The 14,644-nt window shown below is 38.4% G+C and overlaps 1 protein-coding gene across 2 annotated transcripts; it reads right to left on the bottom strand.

The window, feature by feature from the left end:
* Nucleotides 1-200: 200 nt before the first annotated feature.
* ythdf1 (YTH N6-methyladenosine RNA binding protein F1) lies at nucleotides 201-14,010 on the bottom strand. Of its 2 annotated transcripts, none has more exons than XM_083553760.1 (6): nucleotides 13,581-14,010; nucleotides 13,035-13,059; nucleotides 7,740-7,819; nucleotides 5,665-7,287; nucleotides 3,549-3,593; nucleotides 201-2,485 (listed from the first exon to the last, which is right to left on the bottom strand). In XM_083553760.1, exons 1-6 carry the CDS (start codon nucleotides 13,605-13,607, stop codon nucleotides 2,420-2,422), a joined length of 1,866 nt encoding a protein of 621 aa, XP_083409886.1. In that variant the 5' UTR covers nucleotides 13,608-14,010; the 3' UTR covers nucleotides 201-2,419. The 2 variants fall into 2 exon arrangements, with proteins under 2 accessions (XP_083409886.1, XP_083409887.1); XM_083553761.1 differs by having other exon boundaries at nucleotides 201-3,373.
* Between the last annotated feature and the right edge of the window lie 634 nt (nucleotides 14,011-14,644).

Below are 14,644 nucleotides of genomic sequence, written 5' to 3' on the forward strand. Positions count from 1 at the left end.
TGCTCAGATAGGCTTGAAAGTGAAAGATGCTAATTCCTCAAGCTAATTGCATGACAATGCTGTGAAGGTAAAAACACGGTTTTTGTTTTATTAGATTTTGTTCAATTTCTCAAATACAACAATCTTGTTTTTGAACGAATCTGACCTACAGCCTGCTCCAGAACTATTAGCACCCGTGGAAAAAAGATAGAGCCCCAAAATGTTACAAATGATTTTGTTTAATTAGCATAATCGCAGCCTGAAATATAGGAGGATTTAATCTTTAATTTAACAAACAATTTTCACAATTACTGGCACCCATATACATACGTTATGAACAAAGTCAACTCATACTCGTACCATTTATATTTTTATTAAGGTTTGAAAGTTTAGGAACCCTTAAATTATCCATGACTTCCTGTTTAAGTGGTGCATAGATATGCAGAAGCCACAGTCCCATAATCATATTATCATGAGAAGCATGAGCAAGATTAGAGAATATGCAAATATAATAAAAAAATAAATGGTGATAAACTTCAAAATAAAGCTACCAAATGCCTGATCATTCATCTATCTTGATGCAAATTATGCAAGTTTATTATATACTACAAGTAATGAGAAGGATGTTGAGGAAAAAGCACTCTTAGAATAAGGTTGGAGATTTTCTACAAAATAAAAATAAAAAGTCAGCAATTTAAAATTTGACACAACTGGAGTGTGGATATAAACCTTGACCAAAGGTGGATTTTTAGGTCAAAGGAGACAAAGGATTATGGCAACAAACAGTCCAGGTAATCTTGGTAATTGGAAAACAAAGAATAATTGGTTATACAAAAAAGACCTAATTGTTTAATAAATGTTATATACAGTGGATAATCTGCAGAAAGAATGGATTTCGTCAAGAGACACTTAGAAACCTGTGAGTTAAACTTATCCATCATGGACTCATATGTTTTAAATGAAAATATGCTGCCTCTTCCATATAGCTACAACTAGGTTGTAATCCTACAGCAGGACGAGAGAAAAAAAAAAAAAAAGGGACAGAATATACACAGAAAACAAAACAAAACAGATAAACAAACACAGAATCAATCTTTGACATTGCAATTAGTACTGAAAACATGACTGAAAACAAGTGGGGAAAAGCAGAACACAATCCTGTTGATCGTAGATATTCTCTCTGTATCGTACAAAGAGGTTGTACAGAATGCAGGGGTGCCAATAATTGGAACACTTATAATTTTTTTTAAATAAAACAAGGTTAATATAACAAACCGTTTGAATAACGTTATTTTATACATTGTTCGCTATTAATTCTGGAGCTGACTGTACATACAAAGGCCAAAATGTACCTAAAAGTGAAAGGAAATGAATGCAGCCCTGCTAACAAACTTACTTGCACAACATTGACTGACCTTTTCCACCCAAATCACACTTTGTGTTTCATCAATCTTAAGGCTCAACTGACTATTAATGGACTAATGATGTACATAAATACTGTATTATTTCTTAAAGGCTAATGAAATATATTTCTTTACAGGCTTGGTTACTGGTCTCCTGGTCTAACAGAAACTGCATTAAAGTTACCTTTACATTTCAATTAATGAGTTTAATGCTGTTTTGGGGAAAAGGCTTATTACATAGCATTTTTAGAGATGCTGACTGCTTTAGATATTTCTGAAAACTCTGAAAGTTGAGAAAAAGTGAAAAGAGTTAATGGAACTCCTACAAATGACAAACCAGTAAAAACAAGACCTTCAAACACCAGTTACAACATATAGTATTATTTTAATAATGACCATGATCAAATCTAAGAACGTGATAGATAGTGACCTTCCATACAATGCATATTCATTTCAGGGGTGACTAAAATGTTTGCCTTGTAATTATTTTTTTTTTTTTTAGTATTTCATATATTCTCATAAATCATTTTGTTATATGATTATATAAATCTCAATTCCTCACATGATAGACTCCCTCTTTCACACACAAACACACACACACAACAGCAAGCAGGTCCTAAAAAAATCACGCACAGAAACCGTATACTCTTTTGTTTCGTCTTTTTTTTTCTACTTTTAACAGTAAATCAGTAACATTAATTTTTCAGGTTACACATTTGAGGCGTTCTCAGTTATTATATGCTCCTACATTAAAGCTTAGCATTATACTCAGGATGAGGGAAAGAAAAGATCAATTAACTGAAACTGCTAAGAAAGGATGAGAAACAAACATATTTTAAGTGATGCACCTAAACTGATTTCAGTAAGCAGTGAATGCTACATTTCTTTTAAATTGGTTTGAGCAAAGAAATAACAGCCATTGCTGGACATCAGTGGAACAGTACAGTTAGAATGCTGCTTTCAAACCATTAGCAGAGTAAAACAAATCATAGCACTTGGCTCAGAACCATATTCAGACAATATTTTTCCTCTTCACTTCAGCCAGTGATGATGTTGACTTCCCTTGGGTTGAGGGTGCACGGGACGTCTTTTCCCTGATTATGCTGTTGAGGTATAGTACAGCAATTATTTAACGGTTTTGATGACAAAATCGCTTAAAAATGTTAAGGCTCCGAGCATGAAAAGTAAATGATAAGCAGAGTCTTGTGACCAATATGACTTACCACAAAAAAAAAAAAAAAAAAAAAACTAAAACAAAAAAGTTATAAGCTGAGTGTTACATAATTCAAAAAAATATAGTTTTCTTTTACAGCAACATCATCATGTTTCAAGACACATTTCTTTGTCCCTTTTATGCAGTGGCACATGTGCTCCTCGGTCAACCCCTTTCACATCCATACAACCATCAACACAGATGTACATCTTGATTGTACAAAATGTAACTGGCCAAATACAGTGACTGATGCTGGGGAGGAGTCTACGGTGCTTCCAGATTAGTCTTTTCCTTACCTTACCAACCAACAGGTCAACAAATACTTACAAACTCGCATCATAGACTTTTAACAGCACTGACTCATTTTGACTCTCACAGCCAGTGGCAGGTACAGTTTACAAAAAAAAAAAAGAAAAAAAAAAAAAAAGTGCAGATAAATGTTGGCCAAAGTTGGTTATGTAAGGAAGGAGCAAGGTGTGTAGAAACCAAACCAAATGACAAAAGAGAGACAAAAGATGATCACGGTGCCATTATTTGATAGACGCTAATTGATTTCATCTCCAACGGAGCTGGAACCATAACCCGTAGGGCAAAGCCTTGAGTTTGATGCTGGCCCAAGTCCCCAGAATTAAATAGACAACTGTTTATTTTTCTTTTTTAAAATTTCTTCTTGTGTCCTGTTTTTAAATTTCATTTTCAAATGGCCAGTCCTAAAACAGATGATCAAGCTATTGGGTTGAGGTGCAGTCTTCTATTGTTTACTTCGATTTTGGCGATCCTGGAAGAAGGGGGGAGGAGGAGGAGGAAAAAAAAAAAAAAAAACCATGAAGGTGTTCAAAGGTGAAGATGATCATTAGATCATGGGCCTTGCACTGCATGACCAATACAAGATATCCGTATTCCACCAAGGAAGGTCCACACTCCCGCTACAAACCCCAATTTAAACTGTTTACCTGATCCAGACGTGATCGATTCTGGGATGAAGTGGGTTCATAGTTCTGTTAACGAAAAAATGAAAAAGTGTGAATAAATTTACTGGCACAATGTGTTGCAAAAGATTAGAAAAATGCATTTAAACTGTAAGCAACTACTAACGTCAATTATTATAATTTCTCACAATAAATGTAATAATTTCATTATTATTTACTAATTATTGTATTATTATTATACAAACTGAAGCAATAAAATGTTCAACAATTTAAGCTTAAAACCAGAGAGCTGCATAGAGTTCGCTCTTAATCTTTCACTTTATACACGTGTACTTGAATGCGAAGTGAGCAAGCATTGTTCACATACACATCAGCATACAACGTGTGCATCTGGAAGATAAAATGGTGGCAGGTCAGTGCCACAACACGACATGTAGGATCCACAAATCTCTAACTGCTAGAAGTTTCACACCAGCTATTTTGTGGTGCACATTATTGTTTTCTCACATTATTGTTATTCTCATAACATATGCTCAATATTTACTGAATATATTCTGAAGATTCAAACGATTGCCTGGTGTAATGTATTTTAAGGAAGGTTCTTACATGAGAGGTTTGTTCAATTCAAGCACTCATGGGGGAATGACGTGCTTTTGTTGTTACATAACTTAATATAGAATCCTGTAGTTTGCATTATTTTAATACATTCTTTTGGTCCAATTCTTCTAATGGCACTTAAAAAAAAAACAAAAAAAAAAAACATGATGTATAATTTCATGGTGGGGACCATGTGTCATATATCCTGCAAATAACAAAAACAGACCTGTCAACGCTGTAGAACAACAATGTGTAGTTGTGGTTTGAAACCATGCAAACTTCAAAGACAAACACTGCCAGTACAATGTAGTATAAATGCACAATGTAGTACAAATACTGAAGCACTCCAATTTTAAATTATAGGATGTCATAGGATGCCACCTTTGAAACTTCTGCCTTGCTGCATCTGCCCCATCTGATGCCAAGTGATTTTTACTGAAAGAATCATTAAGGTTTCTAGATGCACTAATGCTGGACCCTACCTGGACAGATGCAGACTGAAAAAAGATCAGGTGGTTTTTGTTTGTCCAATTTGGGTACGTCTATGTCCATGATAGTTTCATATTCTGGTACGTGGCTGCCAGGATTGGAACCTGATGTGGTGTTTTACTGTTGTAGACCATCCACCTTAGGTTTGCTGTTTTGTGCGGGCCAAGATGCTTTTCTGCTCATTATGGTTGTATGTACAGTACATCCAAGGCAGCTTGAGGCAATCTGACCATTATTCTCTGACCTCTTATCAACAAGATGCTTCCACCCAGAGAACTGTCACTCAATTCATATTTTTGTTTCTCACACCATTCTGAGTGCAGGTGTAGGTGGGATTATGGTAACCATTAGGGTGACAACTGTAAAACCACGTAAACACACACTTTCTACAAGCTTGACCATGCTGTTTGTACATGGCTGTACTGCATGAGAGCAATTGGTTTTAAATCACTTTTTAATCATCACTAACAAGTACCATTACTAAAGTAAAATAATTGGTACAATTATTTTTTTTATTACTTTATTTTTTTTTATCCTAAGGTTTTATATACATATTTTTCTTTCCGACACGAAAGCTATATTTTGACTGTTTACTGTGTTTTGGTAGCATCCTATAAAAAAATTCAGCATAGTTGAGCTAATGTTAGCCAAGCCGAGCATACATTCCACATTTGATTTTACATTGAAAGATAAGAGATTTCATTACACAGGAAACTGAAGATAACATTATTAAATTTGAGATTAGGGGAAAGATGCCTATTAAAATGCAGAGTTCCTACACAAACCACTTAAAGGCTGGCAGGTTTGCAAAAAACAACCAATGTTATCAAAATGATCTTGTTTTATGTGATATGTTTACTTATTTATGACTGCCCACTTAAGAATAAAAACATTATGTGCCTGTAACATTTTCCAATAAATAATGTACATCATGCATAATGTAAACAGGTTTTTTTTGTTTATTTTTTATAAAATTTTCCTTCAAGAAAATCTGACATGTGCACCATAATGCATGACACATATAAGAACACAAACAACAACAAAAAATGATTACCTTTCTCACCACCTCCTCCTCCTCCTGCCGTTTCTCATAGTGTGAGAAATCATCAAAGATAGATGTGGTGTGCTTGTAGGTGGCGATGATCTTCAGCACCTGCTTGGCCTTCTCCAGTGGTACCTCCTGCGTGTCACGTGAGTTAGTCACAGGTTTGTTGTCATTGTTCTCCAGGCGGATATGGCGCAGCTGGCTGTTGGGCACATCCTTGACAAAAAGCCAGTCCACATCAAATTTACCCTTCCACTTGTCCTGTGCCCAGACACCGGCACTAGTGCCGTAGTCTACTGGTGAGCGCATCTCGGCCACGCCACAGAAGTGCCCACTGCCATTTACACTGAACAGCAGATAGACAGGGCCCCGACCATTGAGGGCGCGGAATGCTGCGTCCAGCCTCTTATTGCCGTGCTCTGTGCTGCACCAGATGGAGTACTTGATTGAACGGTGAATGTCATCTTCTGAGTAGCTCTTGATGATGAAAACACGACCATGCTTGAGGTTCCAGTCAAAGTCCTTCGGGTTGTAGCTATGCGATGCACGCAACTTCTCCAGCAATGGGTGTGGGTCTCCAGAGCCCATGCTGGAAGTAGAGCCCATGACCCCTCCTCCTCCACCGTTGCCCAATCCACCACCACTGGTAGGGCAAGTGCTATCCATGCTGCCACCTCCACCATAACCTGGGTTCCGGTTTCGTGGCGCTATCCACCGTGTCTGAGGAGGTGGAGCCGGTGAATGATTCTGGTAGGGCTGAGGAGGAGCAGGAGGAGGTGGAGCCTGCAGAGCCATATGCTGTGCCAGTGACTGGGCCGAGGGCATGGGCGGTTGAGGGTGAGGGGGCAAGTGACCATGTGAAAGAGAAGGTGGCTGCTGTTGCTGCTGGGGAGGCAAAGGTGATGCCACTTTGGTCCCCTTGTTGTCCCAGGTGCCAATGTCCATGTTGTGTTTGATGGGTGGTGGTGGGGGCGCACCTCCAGCCACAGGCATCCCAGCTTTGCTTTTGACCTTTAACTGCTGCGCTTTGGCTGGCTTACTTGCAATGGCAGCCCATGAGGTGGGTTTAGGGGCTGGCATGCCTACTGGGGTTCCACCATTACCAGTTGCTACTGCACCACTAGCACTAATAACCGAACCCACAGTCTTGACAGCCGAGCCAGTACCGGTGACAACATCACCTCCGATCTTCAGCCCGAGCATGCCCTGCTCCAGACTGTTCATACCTGGTGCCTTGCTCAAGGTGTCACTGTGGAAGCCTGTCTGCCCGTCAGGCACAAGTGTGCCACCCAGAGAGCTGGGCGGGTAGCTGTAGCTGCCCCCATAGGCTGAGCTTTGAGTCTGCTGGCCCTGAGAACCACTGGTGCCCCAGGCAGAGAAGGCAGGATTTTCTGGGAAAAAGTTAAAACGGTGAGGGTAGATGCTGCTACCCAATCCCCCTGGCTGTCCAAACACAGTGTCATGCATGAAATGATGATCTCCATTGCTGAGCGGGGCATAGGGGGCAAGATAAGGGATTGGAGGGTCACCACCGGTTGACCAGGGAGCCTCACTTAGAGGGTAGGGGAACCCAATAGATGGCGCATAGTAGCTTGATAAATAGGGGTCAGTCATGGATTGGTAGCTGTTGTTCTGGAATGCAGAAAGGACTGTTTGAACTTTGTAATACAAAATTATCATAATTAATCACTGCAACACCCACAAAAAAAGTACTGATGACAAATTAAATCTAGGATATTAGATCGGCTATCAAATTGAAACGGTCTTTGGTAAAAAAAATAATAAAATCATCAATAATCAATGTATCTTTAAGACAAATGTCTATGGTTATCATATATCTAAAGAAAAAAGTTAATAAATATTCAAGAAAGAGAATTTCATAATGAAAGTGTATATTGAATGACTAGTACACCTCACACATATGCTGAAGCTAAAAGAAGATTTTGACCTAGGGCAAGCTTTCAAATTATAATTTTTTTTTATCAAAATCACTGGGTATATGTGCAATTTATAAAATAATTTTCCTCTCTTTTAGACCTTTATTAGTACACACAGAAAACATACACCCACACAATTTTTCTCACCGGATTAGACTGGCCAGTGAGGTACGGTTCAAAGTCATTGTCGTGGACAGTTTCCTTTTGGTGGAGTGAGCCATTTTGCACTAAAAAAAAAAATCCAACCAAAAACACAGACAGGCAAAAAAATTAGTTAATAACATACCTTAATTAAAGATTACAATGGTTTCCAAATTTAGCTTATACTATGGTATATAAGTATATTTGTGAACCCAAAGGATCATAAATAAAATGCATTTCTCAAATTGTCATTACCATGGGCAGTGTGCAGAGTTGGGGTGGGCAAGACTTTAGAGTTTGCCACTATTGCTATGCTCACAAAAAATGACTGCACCATTATGAGAGTAAGAAGATTTAGATGAAAAAACAGGTCAAAAATACTACCAGTTTCTATAAATGGTGGTCTGATTGCTAGCTAGTTTGCAGCAAATAAGCCAACAAACTTTCATCTTAACTGTAAACACGTGGTAATAATTAAGCCGTTAATTATTAGGGCTGATTAATTGCACATTTTTATCTGTTCAAAATGTACCTAAAAATTAATACTTTACATTTTTTATATTTTAATCAACATGAGCATGTACAAATATGGATGCTTTATGCAAATTTATGTTTATTATTATTGAAACCAAATGCAACATAAAGCATGAAGACAAAATATTCTTGTAAATGGTTTTTTAAATTACGTAGATCATCAGGACACCAAACAAACCTTTACTATGTTCCATCATGGTGGATTTTGTGTGTGTATGTATGTGTATATACATTATGTATATGATATATAAATTTAGAAATGAGTTTATTAGAGGGACAGCGCATGTAGGACGTTTTGAAGACAAGGTGAGGGAGGCGAGATTGAGATAGTTTGGACATGTGCAGAGGATGGACATGGGGTATATCGGTAAGAGAATGCTGAGGATGGAACCACCAGGAAGGAGGAAAAGAGGAAGGCCAAGGAGGAGGTTTATGGATGTGGTGCGGGAAGACATGCAGTTGGGTTGAAAGAAGCAGATGTACAGGACAGGGGGGTCTGGAGACGGATGATCTGCTGTAGCGACCCCTAATGGAAGAATGCCGAACGAAGAGGATGTATATGATATATGAGTAAAGAAAGGACATTGTGAATAAATGTGTGTTGTGTTGGTTTTAATTTCGCTTCTTTTATATTTATTCATATTTGTAATAAAAATGGTCCAACAGAAATGAGTACTGCATTAATCAAGCGCTAATAAAAATTAGTGCCGTTAAAATTAATTTTGACAGCCGTAGTAATTACACTTGCTCGGATTGTAGGTTTAAACATGTACAAGTAAGATAGATGCCTCGCCTATCCTGCGTGTTTTTGTGCCGGATAGATACGTGTGCACCCAAAAACGCACAAAGTGAATAATAGGTGCATTAAAGCATATATAAAAAATATTTGCAACAGATTAAAGTAAATAAAACTACATCCCATTTTATGTGCCACTGTAGGCAATTATGAGGATAACTTTTATTTTCAACTACAATCAGTGGTTGACTTTCAAAAATCTTTTTATAAAATAATTTGCATTAATTCATGACAATCACAATAAAAGCAAAATGCTGTGAAATAAAAATAAACAGCTCGTTCATATGTTTAACACGTCATTGCTACAGCACAGAAACTGGCATACCTTCCCACCCCCCCACCCCACCCCACCCCCCAGCATTGATGTGCAATTTCGTGTACATCACTCTTAATACTTTTGCTGATAATTGATGATTTATTAATAAAAGTAAGCCTATATAATTAATAATAATCCTAGTTCACAGTTATTTTAGCCATTTTATCCATTTATTTATCCATGTTTTAGTAGTAAATCTTGTATTAACAAATATTTCGAATGCAGCAGTACTGTAAAAACTATGTGCTTTTAGAACATGTTCCTTTATTTATGTTCCAAATTACTACACACAGAGCACCATGTTTCCCCACGGACCATTATTACTGACGCACTGCTAAACTCTGGAGTGCTCTGGACAGGTAAACACAGAAGGTGCTGCAGAATGAAAAATGGAGGAACGGGGAGAAAACAGTGAGGGGCAAGGAGAAGACTCAGGCCAAAGAAAACGAATGAAAGTTTTTTCAAGTTTTGAATAATTTCATACTAAAACAAAGAAAACACCGAACAGTGCGGTTTTTAAAGTAATTAGAAATTCATTTTCAAATCTTTATTTCTATATTTGTATTCGCATTTTGATGTAATACGGTAATTAAATGCGCTAAAGCCTCCCCGTGCACTAATCCAGTCCAAACAGGGCAACAAAACATTGCAGTTCAGTTTGCAGGAAAATTGTAAATGTGAAGGATCTCATGTTGATCATGAAGCACACTGGGATGTCAAACCCAAGGCTACATGTAGGACATAGGATTGGTTTGATTGCACTGGAACTGTGTTGCAGTTCATGTGAATGAGAACACAAGTCGTACTCAGGTGTGCATTTCAGGACGCAAAGTAACCTGTTTGTGTGTTTTATCCAGTGACTTCATGTTTCCACAACATGTGTACCATAATTTCATTGTACTCAAAAAACATTGGGTGCAATGAATTACACCATGTGATACAAATAGACACAAAAGTGCTATGCATAACAGTGAGAAATAATATTATGGTGTATTCTCCATGCGTGTTTGTGATCAAGTTAGATAAACACAAACGCACAAGGGTTCGATAGAATCAAGTGAGTCTGAAACCCCCAGGAACAATCACGCTCAGATTCTAACAGTGACAAACGGTGGAAAACATCTTCTCTTAAATAATATATTATAGCATGACCCCCCCCAGCAATCTAGTAGATGTACATCAGCAAAAAACAGAAAAAAAGTCTGCAAAACTTCCACCATGCTCCATTGAAGCTTAAACTATACATTTGCTTATTAAATCTATAATACTGACTCTACAGTCCACTGTTCTGATGAGGTAATTTACCCTTACTTATGATAGTTATCTGGCTAGCTTGCTGCCAATCAGAAACAAACATAGCGACGCCTGTAGTTTTTCCCACTTTGGAAATCGATCACACAGAGGTCCAAAATGACAGTTCAGAAGACTTAACTAAACCACAAGACCATGTAAATTAGCTGATGGTCCATCACTTAAGGAATGAGACAAAGGCACCTTTGTTTTCTTAACATGTGGTATCCATCTCTGCTCTTTAAAGCCCTCACCTACACCCTATTTAAAACCTCCACGCCTTTGAACAAAGCAGATTCATTCAAAAACTTGATAACTATTTAGCTGGATATGATTCATCTGAGACAATAAACGTAAGTCACAGTTCATCTCAGTGACTCCGACTTGATGAATCGGTGATTGAACATCCAGCTGGTGAATAAGGATGACTAACACGCACTAAACATGAGCTCCAGCATAAAAATAACACGCATATGCAACTTAACTAATTCAAATCACAAAACTCGCAATATGGATAGTGACAGTGAGTGTCCTACTGAAAATATCTACCCAGAGTGTCTGATATACTGGATAGACTTTTTATAGGTTTATTCTGAGTGACTGGAGTTCATCTATTAGTATGCACAATTTGAGAAACACTCCATCATGCACTTTAATGTTCACCAGAAGGCCACGACTGACTATAGGTACTCGCCATTTATCTGATAATTCTAAGCTAGTACACACTGTAGGTGTACACGAGTGTACATTTACAAATATAATCTGGATTATCATCTAACCCTTTATCATAGAATAGCTGTGAAGGTTTTGAGTGACATCATTAGATTTGTTTGGGGTTTTTTTTAATCCAACAATAAAAAAATGGTTCAAAAAAATATTGCTTGTACGCTTCTACCATGTCTGAGTTCCTACTAAATAAATATAAAATAAATATACTTTCACCTGCCAAAATGTCTCATCAGTGTAAATAGCAATAAAGTGTCAAAGCAGATTTGCAACACCTCCATTATGACGAGTGAAACATCCTCCGTCATGCACTTCAATGCAAAGTGTCCACTGACTAGAGGTTTTAGACAGTTCTCTAATATTATCTAGATTCAATCCTTATTTAACCCTTTATCGCAGAATAGCTGTGAAGGATTGAGTGACATCATTAGATTTGTTTGGGGGGGCGTGTTACACCACAATGTCTGCCATGTCTGAGCTCCTACTATTTGCATCTAACAAAGAAGCTGCAAGTGCATAACCATTTTTAATCTGCAGCACCTCTAATATGAAGAGTGAAACATCCTCTTCAATGGAAAGTGTCCACTGACTACAGGTACCAGCCATTTAATCTAATAATTCCAAGTTAGTACACACTGTAGGTGTACATATAGAAATAGAATCTAGATTAAATAATTATTATCACAGGATGGCGGTGAAGTTTGAGTGGCACATCTTTATAGTTCCCCCAACACAATGTCATAACCAGTAACCATATAGCTAAAACCTTATACTAGACAAACTTTACATTTAGCGTAAATAGAAATAAGGTGTCAAAGTAGATTTGCAAACACCTCCAATACGGAGAGTGAAACATCCCGTCATGCACTTCAGCGAAAAGTGTCTACTGACTCAGGTGCAGGCCATTTTATCTGTTAGTTACTCCACATTGGTGTACATTTAGAAACATAGTCTGGATTAAATCATTATCTAGCCTTATCACTGGAAGGCTGTGACGTTTCTGCGATTCTGATTTTTTTTCCCCCAACACTACAAAGTGAGTGTTTGGTTTAAAAACCACTTTACCAATTGAACCCGAGCTCTATTACTTTAATCCATGCTTGCATGCCTCTACCATGTCTGTGTTCCTACTAATTGCATCTAACAGGCGAGCTGCATATGCATACCCACATCACCTAAACCATGTAGTTGCACTTTTACCTGACAAACTGGCCAAAATACGAAAATAGTAATAAGGTGTCGACGTGGATTTGTGCAAGCTTTAATTATTCTGTCATGGTCTATAAGGGATGTGAATTACACTCGAGACATTCATATTGAAGCTAATATCCACCTCGACTATTTGTAGTTGCAGGACACAGGAGGTGAGAGACTGATTACTGTATAAGCAGCAATGATGTCCAGCCACATTTACTTGTGGAAGAAGACTCGCTTTCGCCACATGATTAGATTTCATGAAGGAAATATAAGGAATTCCCCGCTAGGCCAGGGGAAAAAAATAAAGCATCTTATTTCACAAACAGACCTAACGGCGACAATAGTGCTCGGCCTCGTACCCACAGCTAGATTCGTGTACCTTCGCTACACCGATCACTCACTGTATGACAACTAATATGACCGCTGGGCCGCGTTTCCTTACCTTTAGCATCTTGTCCTTTCGATGTCTTGAGGTTCCGTTTGGGGGCATGGAAGAGATGCGAGGGGGGGCGAGGGGGAGGGAAACAAACAGACATGGAGTTAAATCAAAGGAACAAAACGCAGAACCATGCAGCTAGCTAACTTGTTAATCGCTAATGCCGTGCTGCTAAACCATTTCAATTGATCTACAACACTAATGTACGAGCTGCACGGATTAGCTCGCTTTGCTAGCTTACAGTAAATTAACTTCTATTCTACGAGTCTCAGTTATGAGCCGTTGACTGACAGCTTCTTGGAAAATTAGTGAACACGATGCAACGTTGCAGCAAACTTGGTATTTCCCAGAGCCTGGTTCAAAAGCCCAAGAAGCAAGCGAGCTGCATATCCGCAATAGCCATTAGCTAAGGCTAAGACTGGAAAGAAGCACATTCCCGGTTTTCTGCTCCATGGTCCAAACCAAGGCCTTAGCGTTACCTGCGCTCACAGCTAGCAACTGTGGACACAAGCAGATATTCCTTCAGCAAACGTATCGAATAGTGAGGCCTACCTGAGGATCAATACTGGTGGTAGACATAATTCATCAACCGAGCCTCTATAATCACCACGAGTCTTACAAACTACTGGGTTTTTTTTTCCGGCGTTATTCCGACTCAGTGTTTCTTTCTCCGGCTGCTGCTGCTACTGCCGCCGCCGCTGTTAGCTGCTGTAACGTTATTTTTTCACCGCACAAATCCTCATCAACTTCCACCGCCACAATCTACCGAACACAAACACCTGAATGTACGATTTTCAGATCCGGGTGGTGTCCGAGGTTCATCTAAAGTCCACCTTTTCAATTTTAGTCCAATTCCGTATCACAGCGTGTTCTTTTAAGTGTTTTTTTCCCCCCTACACTTTCCAGCCTTGAGTTATTGTGCAGTCCTGTTCACTTCCCCCAGCTCCATCCGGGACCTGCTCGAAGCGGAATGACGTAACACACACACACACACACACACACACACACACAGGGAGCTTCACTTCTTTAAAACATTTTTTTAAATAAATAATACAAATGTTTCTGGAATTTAAAAAACACACAATCGATAAATGTAGGCATTTATATCAATCATGTAATTAAACACAAATAAGATGTGATGATTAATTTGCTTCCTGAAATAAACCGGAGCTCTGTTTGCTATAACACTAGGAAGTGACACAGCTTCCAGGAGGTTGATGATATCTCTCATTCATTCAGAGAAAATGATAGTTTCACATGTAGTCCTAGATGACGGGCAGCAAACTCAGCATATTTGGATATACATAGGATAAGGACTTGTATTAACAAAGAGAAACAGTCCCCAAGGTCAAAAATTGTTCATATGGGCACAGCCGGAAAATATTGTACACATAAAAGAAGTGTTTGTTGTGTTTGGTTTTAACTGTGAGGATTATGTTGATCATATAGACACCCACATAGTATGAGTAAGAGAAACATTTACGGCCAAAATGTGTACGATCCTTCCGTAATGATGCAATGTCTAAGCGTTCACAAGTTTTTCATGTTTGCTTGCAGTAGTTTGTACAGATGCTGGTGGTATTATTAATTGTTTATAAATGGACCCTGAAAAGAAA

The sequence above is a fragment of the Silurus aristotelis genome (genome assembly GCF_946808225.1).
Source record: "Silurus aristotelis genome assembly, chromosome: 11".
NCBI lineage: Eukaryota > Metazoa > Chordata > Actinopteri > Siluriformes > Siluridae > Silurus > Silurus aristotelis.

What these genes read in the sequence shown, in the direction of transcription:
- ythdf1 (XM_083553760.1), bottom strand. Translation starts at nt 13,607, where the DNA reads ATGTCTACCACCAGTATTGATCCTCAG. An exon ending in CCACCAGTATTGATCCTCAG is followed by an intron (nt 13,060 to 13,580) that starts GTAGGCCTCACT and finishes CGGAACCTCAAG; the next exon opens with ACATCGAAAGGACAAGATGC. An exon ending in ATCGATCACGTCTGGATCAG is followed by an intron (nt 2,486 to 3,548) that starts GTAAACAGTTTA and finishes ATACCTCAACAG; the next exon opens with CATAATCAGGGAAAAGACGT.